Source organism: Uloborus diversus, chromosome 5 (assembly GCF_026930045.1).
Source record: "Uloborus diversus isolate 005 chromosome 5, Udiv.v.3.1, whole genome shotgun sequence".
Lineage (NCBI taxonomy): Eukaryota > Metazoa > Arthropoda > Arachnida > Araneae > Uloboridae > Uloborus > Uloborus diversus.
In genome coordinates, this window is record NC_072735.1 from 44005653 (window position 1) to 44022237 (window position 16585).

Below are 16585 nucleotides of genomic sequence, written 5' to 3' on the forward strand. Positions count from 1 at the left end.
GGAGAATTATAAGATCATAGGAAATGATTTTTTAAAAAATAATAATAATTTGTTCAACAAAGAAACAGTAAGAAAAACAACATTATAAATGGTCAATTTTTCTGTAAGTTGCAGACACATGTTTCAGGGTTTTAGGGTTTCAATGAACCCCCTCTGGCTTTTGTCGGATGACTTTGCATCTAAAAAAGGTCATATTTTTCTGCATTAAAAAGAGGGCTTCTTGAAGCTCTGAAACACTGTCTGCAATTCCTTGCGAATTAGTGCATCTACAACGCTGCCCTCCTTATAAGATGGTATAACTGCACTCAGAGAAACAGCATTTTACAACAGATTTATGACCGGGATTTATAGCTTGATGATCAACAGCTTTATAACAGGTTCTAAAGATTTATATCCCTACACCAATTATCTCAAGGAAATATATGGAAAACAATTGCCAGATTAAAAAGCATTCCTTCAGTTGTGAACACTTTTTTTTTCTTCTTATAAGATTAGTTCATTAACGTATTAAAAGCATATTTATGTTCTGTAGAAAACATGCCTAATTATTTTGAAACAAATACAAAATTTCGGTATTTCCCGCTGGTTTGCAACTTAAGTATTTTCATGCAGTGATTTGTAACCAACTTGGACAAGGTAGTAAACAATAGTCAAATGCGTTTTTTCTTAAACTTTTATCAGTCGAGCTACCTAAACAAATTTAAACAAGTAAGTTAAAAATTTTAAAGCAATAATAATAATAAATAAAATATTTAAACAATTGAGTTTCAAATTTAATTAGAAATATTGAAGGAGTGAATAAAGTAAAACAAGCACTCGTTTATTTATTTATTTATTTTTTTTTTGAGGGAAGGGGGGGAGGGGGACAGAGCAATACAAGCGGTTAGGGGTCCTAACCTTTTTTTTTTCAGGAGGGGGGGGGGCAAATTTATAGATACGGGCCTGTGTACCACCTCATCATATGTGTACTCTTATACAAATATTATAAAAATTCACATACATTAGGTTTTAATTTTAGTAAAAATAACAAAATTGCGTACGTTAAATTCGAATTTGTTTACCTCCCGTCAGTGTTAATGTTGAGGTCGCATATTCAACTTCAGTGGGTCCGACACTGTTGTGAGCTGTTACTAAAATTTTGTACCATGTACTTGGGGATAGATCAGTAATTTTCACAAATTCTTCATCTGGTTCAATGCGAGATGATAAAACTGTCCAATCCAACTGCCTTTGTTGCTTGTATTGAACTGCAAAGAACATTATAGGACATCCTCCACTTTTCCAAGTATTCAGCCGCAAAAGAAACGTTGTAGCATTTCGGGAAATAAAGTTGTGTTCAGAAGCAGAAAGGGGAGCTGCAAAGAAATTAGGATTAAAGTAATGTTCCTCAAAATGCACAATGAATACGAAACAATTTGGGGGTAGTTAAGGGGCTGGCAGCCCCCTCCTCCCTGGTTTTGAGAAATTAATGTTTGTATTTTTACATGCAAGTGGGTGTGATTTTTGCAGTTTTTTGGTACAATTTTCACTGGTTGCCCCCCCCCCCCCCCAACCCCTCTCCTAGCGAAATAACGGACCTGCTTAAAAATGTTAGGCGTTGAAAAATGCAAATTCCGCCCTTTTTCATATCATCACATCGTTTCAACTGTTAGTGCTGCCATCTATGTGTGCAGTTTTCAGATAAATCTTTTTTTAAGCATCTTTTGTTTCTTCCAAAAAAAAAAAATTACTTCTTATACGGAAAAGTTTTGAAATTTATTTCGTTCGTTGGAGAAATTAATGAAATTGAGTCTAAAACGACCAAAGTTTAGTGATGGGGAAAAAGAAAAAAAAAAGTTCATGAAAAGTGAATACTGTACTAAATGCTGATTGCCAAAGTGGCCTGTACTCGAATAATATTTTAGAAAAATTATATTTGAAATTTTTTTCCGATTTTGTCTTCTAACTTCAGTGCGTTATATATTTATAGTTTTTCCAACATCTTAAAATGAATTCTCTGGGCTCTCTTTAAAAATTAAAAACTAAAAATTGTCAGAAAATATAACGTAATATTATATGCACAACATGTTAAATGTTTTTTTTTTTAAACAAAAGCCCTTTGACTAACGCGAATGGTCGTGATATTTTTAATCAACTCCTGAAGCTGAACACTGTAATCGATAGTTGCCAAGTCGTATCTTTACATTGCAAAAAAAAATTAATTTGAATTTTGACATCTTGAATTCAAATTATGTTTTTCGCAATCACGAGTGTGTGTATGTAGGCGTGTGTGTTTGTGTGTGGGGGGTATGTGTGTTTGTGTGTAGAGGGTATGTGTATGTATGTGTAGGCATATGTGTTTGTATCTGTGTGCAGGCATGAATGTGTGGGTAGTTGCGTGTATGTATGTTTTTGTGTGTGTAGGTGTCTGTATGTATGCATGAATGTGTAAGTAGTTGTGTGTATGTTTTTGTGTGTGTGTATGTTTAGGTGTCTGTATGTATGCGTGTGTGTATGTGTGTGTAGGTGTATGTGTGTGTTTGTGTGTGTATGTGTGTGTGTGGTTGTGTATGTATGCGCGTGTGTGTAGGACATGGGTGCAACCTGGTGACGGCTTTCGCTATAGGAGCAGCATCGTGAGGACCCAGTCGACGGTGATGCTGCGGAGGGTGGCGGTGGGAAAATAAAATCAAAGGACATCAAAACAGTCAAATGAGAACAATAAGCAATCGTGATTGCTCAAAAAAATTGAACTTTAACATCTGTTAAGCGAGCTCCGTGAATTTGTTATGTTGCTTGAAGAATAATTAGAGATCCAGATGCATTTTTACTTGTATTTATTTAGAAAAGGACAACAACGAAAATATAACGAAACTACAGCAACGATCATTTCAAATAGCAAAAGTACTGTGTTGCCACAATGGTAAAGATAAATGTATCATAATTTAACACGCCTCCTTACAATTATCTTTACCAATTACAAACATAACAGAAATATATATATATATATATATATATATATATATATATATATATATATATATATATATATATATATTTTTTTTTACTACGTTCAACGTTTTTGCACAAAATGTCCAAATTATTAAATAATATACTTTTTTTTTTATACATATAAATCCAAAACGTTGAACTAAACATAAATACAATTTCGTTTTCTACCAAAAACAAAATTTATATCAATTTCAACATTTTTCTGAATTTGGTAAATTTAATTTTTCCTAACGACTTAGTAAAGATATCAGCAACGTTTGACTCAGAATCTATCTTAAGAATTTCAACAATAATATCATTAACAACATTTCATACAAAGTTTACTTCTGTCACAACTTCAGATAATGAAATGTATTCTGCAAAGGTAGATGTATTAGCTACGCAATTTTGTTTTTTAGATTTCCAATAAACAGGATTTCCAAATAATTCAATTACAAATCCGGTAGTTGACTTCCTATCAGTAGTATCTCCTGGTTTTCTTTTGAACACCTATTTCACATACACAGTGTCTTTATCATCTGGTTTACTCACTAGTGTCCAAGAATTATTTTTGACAAGAATGTTCATATCTATGACCTTTGCCTCTTTCCGTTGAATAGCCTCATTGCATTTTATCGCCTCCTCGAAGTTAACTGGAATTGTAGCATCACAAAAATTCACATAAACACAATAATATCCGAATTCTTCATCGAATCGAACGGGTGGTTTGACTTGCCTTTTCGGTCTCGTTTGACTTTTAATTTCATCATCATTTTTTGCATTGTCTTTGAAACTCTTTTTATTACTTTGCCCATTTGACACTTCTTCAGATAGTGTCCTATCATTTGTATCATGACTGTTGTCTTCATCACCACAATTTACACACATAATATCTTCTTCAAAAATGTCAACATGCCTGGCAACTATTATTCTATTATTGACCAAAACTCTGTATCCAACTTCCGTATATCCAAGCAAAATTCCAAATACAGCCTTTTTATCCTATTTGGTTTCTCTTTGTTCACCTGGTACTCTGACATACACTTGACTGCCATATAGTTTTAATTTTTTTGCAGAAGGTTTTTTGTCAAAAAATATTTCATTTGGTGTCTTCCTCTGTACAGTATTTGTCAATGTCCTGTTTTTCAGATAAACAGCTGTTTCAACTACTTCAGGCCAATAACGCCGATCAACTTTTGCTTCTGCTAGGAGACATCTAGCCATATTCATTATTGTTCTGTTATATCTTTCGGCTGTGCCGTTCAATTCGTGTACATATGGTGGACATGGCTTTATCTGTATTCCTTTTTCTTTTGCAAAGGTATATATCTTGTTATTCATACATTATTTACCATTATTGCACCTCAACTCTTTTATTATCTTTCCAGTTAAATTTTGAACTTCATTTACATATTCCGTAAAACAATCAAAGACTTGATCCTTCGACTTAATACACCAAACTTTTGCCAATCTGCTATAATCATCGATAAAAGTAACGAAGTATTTTTCCCCATTGCATCCAGTAGTTCTGTGAGGTCCATTTACATCAGTGTGTACAATCTCTAATATATCTTCAGCTCTTCTTCTATTATCCTTAAAGGGTAAATTATGCATTTTGTTTTCAATACATATAGCGCACTTCATAAATTCTGCTTCTATTTCTTTAGGTATCCCTTCTAATAAGTGATTTTTACACATAATGTCCAAATATTTAAAATTTACATGTCCAAATATTTAAAATTTACATGTCCAAATGTACGATGCAGCTTTTCCTTTAATGTTAGTGTTTTATTGGTAACATTCGCAAATATTTTATTATTTGAAACATAACTTACTATTTTATATAATCTTTCATCTTTCTTCGCTATTGCTAATAATGTGCCATCAAAATTATAAATTTTTGAGAACCGTCTTTTTGAAACTATTTTATGATTGTCAGTAATCTTCGAATAACTTAATAAATTTGCCTTCATTTCTTTAACATAAAGTACATTTTTCAAAGTTACTTTCGATTCATTGTCAAAAACGGGAAAAGAGACTTTAATATTTCCAACCTTTGTCGCTTCTAACAACCTTCCGTCTCCAACTTTTACTTTAATTGGGTCCTTCAATGTTACTTGCTCTTCAAAATATTCATCACTATTTATTATATGATCGGTACACGCACTGTCCAGCAACCAGTTAATTTCATTTCTCTTTGTCATAATACTTTCATCAGAGCTTGACATGTTGCTTTCAATTATTGTAGAATGGAAACTTTCTTCTAACTGATTATTATTTACACTGTGGTTAAAGTTCGCTCCACGTGCGCGATGATTACCAAAACTTTGACTTCGTTCCTGATTATTTGCAAGGCTTCGTCCACTATAATTTTTGTAACCCCTGCCATGATAATTCATTTTGCTGTTGCCATACCAACAGTTCTTTTTAATATGTCCAGCTTTTCCACAATTGTAACAAATATTTCCTCGTGGGCCCGATTTCTTTGTTTCAATTTTAAAAGCATTTGATCTTTCCATTGGCGCACGTTCGTCACAATCATTTTTCTCCTCGAGCGATTTCGCTTTAATTTTTCTTTTCAAATATTCAGCTGTTCTATCCTTTTCCGGTAAAACGTCGGTTAAATCGCCAATATGGCTGTAGTTTGATGGTAATGCTCTTAGCATATAATTCAATTTCTCTTGTTCCGTTACGGTAGCACCGGCTTGTTTAAGGTCGTTCACACACTTTTCAAAGTCATCGAAAAATAAACTTAAATCTGGGTAATTCTTTAACTTCACATTTTCTAAATTATTTCTACGTACAATTTGCAAAGAAGTGAAAGTTTTCAAATACATTGTGTCATATTTGGCGATAATTTCAAACGCAGAATCGCATTCATGGATGTATTCCAATTGCTTATTTGTGATAGCGCCATAAATATAATTTGTTGCTTGAACATCTTTTTCTTCCCATTTTGCTCCATCATCGTTAGCAATAACTGTCCGCTGAACCACTTCCTTACACTTTTTGAACTGCAAAAATTTCATCATTCGTGTTTTCCAATTAAAGTAATCTGAACCATCGAAAAGTGGTATACCAATATCACTACTTCTTGCATACGCCATATTAGGTTTCTTTCTCTTATATATCACTGTTTCTAAAGCAACTTACTAACAAATCTTCTTGATCTTCGATAGTTTTCAATAACTACTGCTTCTGCTACCATGTTAAGCGAGCTCCGTGAATTTGTTACGTTTCTTGAAGAATAATTAGAGATCCAGATGCATTTTTACTTGTATTTATTTAGAAAAGGACAACAAAACGAAACTATAACGAAACTACAGCAACGACCATTTCAAATAGTAAAAGTACTGTAGTGCCACAATGGTAAAGATAAATGCATCATAATTTAACAACATCTTGAATCATGGCCCCACTGAATGCGCTGGCGCTTAAGTATTCAGTGGGGCCATGCTTGAATTCAAATTATGTTTTTCGTAATCACGAGTGTGTGTATGTAGGCAGGTGTATTGATGTGTGGGGGTATGTGTTTGTGTGTAGGGGTTATGTGTATGTGTGTGTAGGCATGTGTGTTTGTGTCTGTGTGCTGGCATAAGTGTGTGGGTAGTTGTGTGTATGAATGTGTGTGTGAGGTGTATGTGTATGCGTGTGTAGGCATATGTGTTTGTGTCTCTGTGCAGGCATGAATGTGTGGGTAGTTGTGTGTATGTGTGTGTGTCTGTATGTGTATGTGTTTGTGTGTGTGTGCGTTTGGATGTCTGTATGTATGCGTGTGTGTATGTGTTTGTGTATGTGTGTGTATGTGTGTGTAGGTGTATGTGTGTGTATGTGTATGTGTGTGTGTGTGTGCGTGTTGTAGTTGTGTATGTATGCGCGTGTGTGTAGGACATGGATGCAACCTGAAGACGGCTTTCGCTATAGGAGCAGCATCGTGAGGAGCCCTTCGACGGTGATGGTGCGGAGGGTGGCGGTGGGAAAAATCAAAAGACGCCAAAAACAGTCAAATGAGAACAATAAGCAATCGTGATTGCTCAAAAAAAAAAATTAATGTTACCATTTTTAACAATGCACACACTAAAATAGCAAAACATTTTCAAAACTCGAAGAGTATTTTAAACAACCTTACGCAAGAACGAGCAATGGACAGTATTCACCTGACGTCACTGCGGGTCAAAATCGTCACTGCAGTGCATTGTGGGAAGTGTAGCAGACGAAACTCCGGTGCTACAGCGTATATTAACACAGGAGTACCCATCCCTCCCAAGTTCAATGGCACAAATTCCCCTCCCCCCCCAAAAAAAAACTCTTTCCCTTTTTTATTTATTTCATTTTTTGCTTTATTTTTTATTTTATTTACTTTTTTAACTATTAATTATATATTTTTTTATTTTTAAGTTCTCTTTTCTTTTATTACATTTAATTTTTTGTAAATATTTTTTATTTATTTATTAATTACTATTATTATTATTACTATTGTCATTATTATTTTATTAGAAAAGTTCAGTGCTACGCCAATGAGAGACACACAAACAAACTGAATAAATACATGAAATGAAATATAAACAGAATACAATAAAAAAAATAAGTTAAAAATAAATCAATAAAAATAGTAACCCTTCCCCCACCCCCAAAAATAAGATGACGCAACTTCAGCGTTTCCCCAATTGTGGGCACCCCTGTAATAACACTTGCTTTTTTGCGGCCTACAAAACTCTTCTTTTTATTTAAAAATTAAAAAATAAGAGAGTTTTTTAAGTTTTTAACTAAAAAATGTCGTAAAAGAATGATGAACGATTCATTTGATACTAAATACTCTCTTTATTATCGTATTTTCATGGGTTAACCTCTTTGGTTCCTCATCAGAAATATGGTGAAAACTCGGATTCTCTCTTTACTTTACCCTTTTCTCGGCATTTTTCATGCAATCGTAAGTCTGTATAAGCCGTAAGCATGGTCATTATGCGCATGAAGTTCAGTAATCCTTAAATAAAAGGAGTTTTTTTTAGCACTGCTGTAGTCCTGTAGTTGGTCAAAATACCGATGGGACCGTTGCCAAACCGTGAATTGTGCTGCCATCTACTATTCGTACAGGTAACTAAACATTTTGAGAATAAAAACTTACATGTTCAGTATCACAGTTATATGTTCACTATTAAACTCAGCAATACATTTTAAAAAATAAATGAAATGTATTCCACAGACTCAATTGCAGATGATATATTTAAATAATTCACAGTATTTTTTTTCCTTTGTTGGTAATGATTTATTACATGTTGAAAATAATTGCATTATGCAAAAAGGATGGGGAGAAGAAAAATATCATTAAATTTCCTTTGTTCAAACTTTTAGGTAATCTGCATAAATAAAACAAAGAATATATATATATATATATATATATATGTGTATGTTTCCTGTACAAATCCAGTTTTCTTCGGATCTGGACCAAATTTGGCAGGGAGTTACTTGGGCACCCGAGAAGGAACGTAGGGAGGGGGGGGGGGGGTCCAACGCCAAAAATGAATCAAACCGTTCGAATTTTAGTTTTAGTGCCCGAAATTTGCATTAAATGATTCTTTCTACCCGAAATAATAATCCGATTTATTTGATTCAGGTCCCATTCAAAAGCCTGCGAAAAACTCTCGTAGAGTTCCTTCATTTCCTTCGAATTTCAAAAAAAAGAAAAAAAAAGCTGTAAAATCACCGGTGAAAAATTAAAAAGTTCTGCTAAGCCTAATGGAACAGGAATTTTAAATTGGAAAATTACCGTTTGAGCGATCTCTTTTATTTTTTCTATTCAAGAGTCACAACTGACTACAACTGTATTTATGTCGAGGTCTGCATACTAGTGCCTTGCCTCCATTATTTTATATACCGATAGATGGCAGCACCATCACCGGATCGAACAGTTAATGAGAATTTAGAACTAGTCCAAGAGCTAATAGCTACCTGGTACTAGCACCCCCAGAGGTATCGTTTCACTTGGAGGACATTGAGACCACGAGCATATTTAACGTCGCCCAGTCCCCTTTAATGACGACGGTGGGTCTTCGACCAGCGGGGATCGAACCCGAGCCCCTCCGGCCCCGAGTCCAATGCCCTACCGATCAGGCTACCACGGCCCCCGATCTCTTTTAAATTAGCGTGAATAAAGTTTCAGAGGGTTGCCACTTTTTTTTAATTTTTTTCTCGACTGCGAGGAAATAAAATTTTGTTTTTATTCGGAGATAAAAATGTCTCATTGATTATTATTTGGCGATTTGTCTTTTTTTTATACCGCCAGCAGAAGATAATCAGGAAAATTGCGTTTAATTTGTTCAGGAATTTTTGATTTGACGTTTTCATTCTTTAAGAATGATTGTTTGGACGGGAAATTTTTTTGAGCAAGTGAGATACTGTGGATCTATCTCATCTTTTTATCACCGAAATAAATAAAACTCTTGTATATAGATAGTAATCAAAACACAATTAAGAAAAGAACAAAATGTTCTGCTCAGAACAAAACGCGCCTACTTTCCTGTAACTAACATCGGCTATCTAGAATTCGGTCAATATTCTCTCAATCGTATAAAAGTGCAAATTATGGCAAAAATACATTTTTACGTGGGAAGCTGATTCCTAAAATGAACTATGCCTGTCTCATCTGATGAATTAGATAAGTAAAAAGTAAGCAAACGAAAAATAAAGTAGTATCATTATTTAAACTATGTCGATAGCACATTAAAAAAAAGAGAAGATTTAGAAGAAGTAAAAAATAAAATCTCATAAAAATAAATACATTTTATTTACAAAAAAAAAAAAAAAAAAAAAAAAGAAAGAAGAAAAATCGTTTGTAGTTCTTTTTTGTTGGTGAAAATAAAGCTCCTCTGGTTTATTTTTTCCTTGTTGTAAAAAAATAACAAAAATAATGGGTAGAAAATGCATAAATAGTAATAAAATGTCCTCTTGAATAAATAATTTTCGTCAAAATCGTCTGTACAGCTCTTTTTGTCCGATAAAAACGATGTCCCAATAAATTAAGGAACACTTTGTATCGAAAATTAAAAGAAACCGTATCAACAATAGTTATTTCGCAGTAAAAACTAGAACTGTGGAAGTCGGAGTTGTTGTGAGTCGCGCAGTCAGAATCGGACTGATTTGAGGGTAAAGAAAAGCATTTTATAAAGCAAAAGTGGAAGACATTGAAATTTCAAAATTCTGAGTTGGTCGTTTTCCTTCGGTTTATGAAAATCTGGCAAGACTGCGGAGTCAGAGTCTGAGTCGGCGTAGTATTTTTTTTTTTTTTTTTGGAATACAGGAGTCGGAGACAACCCCTAAAAATATAGGAGTCGAAGTTGGAGTCGGGAGTTTGTCATTTTCCCAGCGACCCAGAGGCGGTGGTAAAAACATTTGCGTTATGAATTCGTTTTATTTTGATTCTGTAATATTTATTTCTGACTTGCGTCAATGTCAAGTCTATAAAACGTAATATTTTAATTTTTATTAAAAACTATTTTTTGTTTCTGTATTTTTTTCCCTTCTTTTTTGTTTTGCGTTACTTTTACGGGTAAGTAGGCCAAAAAATAAATTCCTTCCTTAAGCCGCCACCCGTCTGTCCGCCAACCGCCATTGATTTTAGAAAGTAAGGTAAAATTTTATTTTATTTTTAACTGCCGTCGGTAAAAAAACAAGCAAACAATTCACATTTTTACAGTTTTTTAATAAATTACCGCCAAGAAAAATCAAATTTTTAAATTACCACTATCAAGATCGAATGCTTCCCGCGGATCAGATATTACATATTAGTTCACACATATAAAGAACGTACCTCACATCATAAATACTTATGAAATTTTATGGCATATTTTGGCCATTTTCGTAACTATTTTCAAGCAGATTTTGATCAATTTTTGTTTCATATTATCTTTTCTGATGATAACTCCGTAGTAACTGTACGTTTTGTTTTCATATATCAGTGTTGGGCATCAACTAAAAAAATCAACTAAATTTGTAATTGATTGATTAGTTGACTAAAGTAATCTGACTCCCATTTAGTTCAGACTAATATTTTAAAAATTTAATTCAATTGCAGACGAAGATTAACGTTAGTTTAAACTAACTCGTTAGTTGACTAAAAAAACTAATTTAGTTCAGATTGATTTAGTTCAGATTAAATTAATCAGATTGAATTTAGTCAGACTAAAAGTAATCAGATTAAAAGTAATCAAATTGATTTGATTACTTTTTTAATTCAGATTAAATTCGTAAAATATAAATATCACATGAACAGAGGCACATTTGTATTTCTACGTGTATATATATATATTTATGCAAGCATACACGAGTTAACGCGTGTACATACGACTACGTGCGGGTATATACGTATATAAAAGTGTTATCCCGCGTATGTTCGTGTACGGAGGTATATTTGAAATTTTAAGTAAATATACATATTTATGTGTGCATACACAAGTAAATACGTGTATATACAAGTAAATACGTGTATATACGAGTATGTACGTGTATACAAGAGAATATGCATATGGATACGTATAACCCCGAGTATACTCGTGTACAGAGGTAAATTTGCTTTTAATTGTGTATACACATACTTATGCGTGCACACAAGCGAAAATACGTTTATATACGTGTATACATGAGAATATGCGCATAGATACGTGTTACCCCGAGTATACTCGTGTAAAGAGGTACATTTGTATTTCGACGTTTATATATATATTCAAACATGCATATACGAGAAAGTACGTGTACATATAAGTATGTTCGTGTACACACGAGAATATGCGTATAGATATGTGTTACCCCGAGTATACTCGTGTAAAAAGCTACATTTGTATTTGTACGTGTATATAGTACAAATACAAATATATACTGATTATGTATGCGTGCATAAACAAGAAGGTACGTGTATATAAAAGTATGTTCATGTACACACGAGAATATATGTAAACATACGTGTTACCCCGAGTATACTCGTGCACATAGGTAAATTTCTATTTAAACGTGTATACACACATTGATGCATGCATATACGAGAAAATACGTATATATACAAGTAAGTACGTGTACACACGACAATAGGTATATAGATACTTGTTTAACCCGAGTATACTCGTGTACAATGGCACATTTGTATTTCTACGTGTATATGCATATTTATGCGTTTATAAACGAGTAAATACGTGTATAAACGAGTATGTACGTGTACACATGAGAATATGCGTATAGATACGTGTTACCCCGAGTATACTCGTGTAAAGAGGTACATTTCTATTTCGACGTGTATATACATATTCAAGCATGCATATACGAGAAAGCACGTGTACATACAAGTATGTTTGCGTACACACGAGAATATGCGTATAGATATGTGTTACCCCGAGTATACTCGTGTAAAAAGCTACATTTGTATTTGTACGTGTATATAGATATTTATGCATGCATAAACGAGAAGGTACGTGTATATACAAGTATGTTCATGTACACACGAGAATATATGTAAACATACGTGTTACCCCGAGTATATTCGTGCACAGAGGTAAATTTCTATTTCAACGTGTATACACACATTGATGCATGCATATACGAGAAAATACGTGTATATACAAGTAAGTACGTGTACACACGACAATAGGTATATAGATACTTGTTTAACCCGAGTATACTCGTGTACGATGGAACATTTGTATTTCTACGTTTATATGCATATTTATGCGTTTATAAACGAGTAAATACGTGTATAAACGAGTATGTACGTGTACACATGAGAATATGCGTATAGATACGTGTTACCCCCGAGTATACTCGTGTAAAGAGGTACATTTCTATTTCGACGTGTATATACATATTCAAGCATGCATATACGAGAAAGCACGTGTACATTCAAGTATGTTTGTGTACACACGAGAATATGCGTATAGATATGTGTTACCCCGAGTATACTCGTGTAAAAAGCTACATTTGTATTTGTACGTGTATATAGATATTTATGCATGCATAAACGAGAAGGTACGTGTATATACAAGTATGTTCATGTACACACGAGAATATATATAAACATACGTGTTACCCCGAGTATATTCGTGCACAGAGGTAAATTTCTATTTCAACGTGTATACACACATTGATGCATGCATATACGAGAAAATACGTGTATATACAAGTAAGTACGTGTACACACGACAATAGGTATATAGATACTTGTTTAACCCGAGTATACTCGTGTACGATGGCACATTTGTATTTCTACGTGTATATGCATATTTATGCGTTTATAAACGACTAAATACGTGTATATACGAGTATGTACGTGTACACATGAAAATATGCGTATAGATACATGTTACCCCCGAGTATACTCGTGTAAAGAGGTACATTTGTATTTCTACGTGTTCATGCATATTTAAGCTTGCATATACGAGAAAGTATTTGTATATACAAGTATGTTCGTGTACACACGAGGATATGCATATAGATGCGTGTTAACCCGAGTACACTCGTGCAGAGAGGAGAATTTGTATTTAAGATTGTACATACAATTTTATGCGAGCATATACGAGAAAAGACAAGTATGTACGAGTATGTTCGTGTACACAAGAGAATATGCGAATAGATACGTGTAACCCGAGTATACTCGTGTACAGAGGTACATTTGTATTTGTACGTTAATACGTTAAAAAACATATTTATGCTCGCATACACTTGTATATACGAGTAAAAACATGTATTAACGAGTAGTTTTGTGCATATCCGTATATATACGCGTTATCCCGAATATTCGTGTATACTGGAAATTTTGTATTTCTACGTGTATATACCTATAAGTACGTGTAAACACAAGTAAATACGTGTATATACGAGTAAATAAGTGTAAACCCATTTTTTTTTTCATTTCTACCTGTTATCCCGAGTATATTCGTGGACGGAGGTATCTGTAATTTCTAAGTGTATGTACAAATTTATTTGTGCATACACGAGTAAATACGTGATTACACGGGTATGTACGTGTACACAAAAAATTTGCGTATGGATACGTGTTAATCCGAGTATACTCGTGCACAGAGGTATATATATATATATATATATAATATATATATATATATATATATAATATATATATATATATAATATATATATATATATATATATATATATATATATATATATATATATATATATATATATATACATGCATATACGAGAAAATACGTGTATATTCGAGTAAGTTCATGTACACACGAGAATAGACGTATATATTCCATTTTAGCCCGAGTATACTAGTGTACAATGGTACATTTGAATTTCTATGTGTATATACATATTTATGTGAGCATATAAGAGAATACGAGTATGTACGTGTTCACACGAGAATATGCGTGTAGATAAATGTTACACCGAGTATACTCGTGTGTAGAGGTACATTTCTATTTAAGATTGTACATACATTTTTATGCGTGCATACATGAGAAAATACAAGTGCATACGGTGTAGATTTATTTCAATCTCTCTAGATTTAGTATAAAGTTTAATCTGACGAAGTTTAATCTGCTTACTTTAGTTGACTAAATCAATATGATTAAATTAGTTTGACTAAATCATCTGATTAAATTAGTTGGACTAAATCAATCTGATTAAATTAGTCTGAACTAAATCAATCTGAACTAAATTAGTTCTTTTTCCCTACAACTAACCAAGTTAGTTTAAACTAACGTTAATCGTCGTCTGCAATTGAAAAAATCAGATTAAATATAATCTGAACTAAATGTGAGTCAAATTACTTTAGTCGATTGAGGATTTAGTTGATTAATGCACAATACTGGTTTAAACGCATATTCTCGTGCGTACACGTACATACTCGTATATACTTGTCTTTTCTCTTACATGCACGCATAAAAGTGTATGTACAATCATAAATACAAATTTTCCTCTGTGCACGAGTATACTCGGGTTAACATGCATCTATACGCATATTCTCATGTGTACACGAACATACTTGTATATACACGTACTTTCTCGTATATGCACGCTTAAATACGTATATACACGTAGAAATACAAATGTAGCTCCATACACGAGTATACTCGGGATAACACGTATGTTTACTTATATTCTCGCGTGTACATGAACATACTTGTATAAATATGTACCTTCTCGTTTATGCACGCATAAATATCTATATACACGTACAAATACAAATGTAGTTCTTTACACGAGTATACTCGGGGTAACACATATCTATACGCATATTCTAGTGTGTACACGAACATTCTTGCACGTACACGTACTTTCTCGTATATGCATGCTTGAATATGTTATGTACATACACGTCGAAATACAAATGTACCTCTTTACACGAGTATACTCGGGGTAACACGTATCTATACGCATATTCTCATGTGTACACGTACATACACGTATTTTCGCTTGTGTGCACGCATAAGTATGTATATACACAATTAAAAGCAAATTTACCTCTGTACACGAGTATACTCGGGGTAACACGTATCTATACGCATACTATCGTGTGTACTCGTACATAATTGTATATATATGTATTTACTCGTTTATAAAACGCATAGATATGCATACACACGTAGAAATACAAATGTGCCTTCGTACACGAGTATACTCGGGTTAAACACTTATTTGTCGTGTGTACACGTACTTACTCGTATATACACGTATTTTCTCTTATATGCATGCATCTATATGTATATACACGTTTAAATAGAAATTTACCTCTGTACACGAGTATACTCGGGTAACACGTATGTTTACATATATTCTCGTGTGTACATGAACGTACTTGTCTATACACGTGCCTTCTCCTATATGCACGCACAAATATGTATATACACGTACAAATACAAATGTACCTCTTTACACGAGTATACTCGGGGTAACAAATATCTATACGCATATTCTCGTGTTTACACGAACATACTTGTATATACACGTACTTTCTCGTATATGCACGCTTAAATATGCATGAACACGTAGAAATACAAATGTACCTCTTTACACGAGTATACTCGGGGTAAAACGTATCTATACGCATATTCTCATGTGTACACGTACATACACATATTTTCGCTTGCGTGCACGCATAAGTATGTGTTTTCACAATTAAAAGCAAATTTACCTCTGTACACGAGTATACTCGGGGTAACACTTATCTATACGCATACTATCGTGTGTACTCGTACATAATCGTATATATGTATTTACTCGTTTATAAACCCATAAATATGCATAAACACGTAGAAATACAAATGTGCCTTCGTACACGAGTATACTCGGGGTAACACGTATCTATACGCATACTATCGTGTGTACTCGAACATAATCGTATATATATGTATTTACTCGTTTAATAAACGCATAGATATGCATACAAACGTAGAAATACAAATGTGCCTTCCTACACGAGTATACTCGGATTAAACACTTATTTGTCGTGTGTACACGTACTTACTCGTATATACACGTATTTTCTCTTATATGCATGCATCTATATGTATATACACGTTTAAATAGAAATTTACCTCTGTACACGAGTATACTCGGGGTAACACGTATGTTTACATATATTCTCGTTGTGTACATGAACGTACTT

At 33.4% G+C, this 16585-nt stretch overlaps 1 protein-coding gene across 1 annotated transcript in view; it reads right to left on the minus strand.

Moving 5' to 3' along the window:
• Positions 1-16585, minus strand: part of LOC129222891 (uncharacterized) — a 201676-nt gene that overhangs the window by 54506 nt on the left and 130585 nt on the right. The window contains 5 exon segments of the mRNA XM_054857455.1: positions 1062-1386; positions 3523-3972; positions 4093-4280; positions 4323-4563; positions 4977-5984. Coding sequence (XP_054713430.1) covers positions 1062-1386; positions 3523-3972; positions 4093-4280; positions 4323-4563; positions 4977-5984 — 2212 coding nt within the window.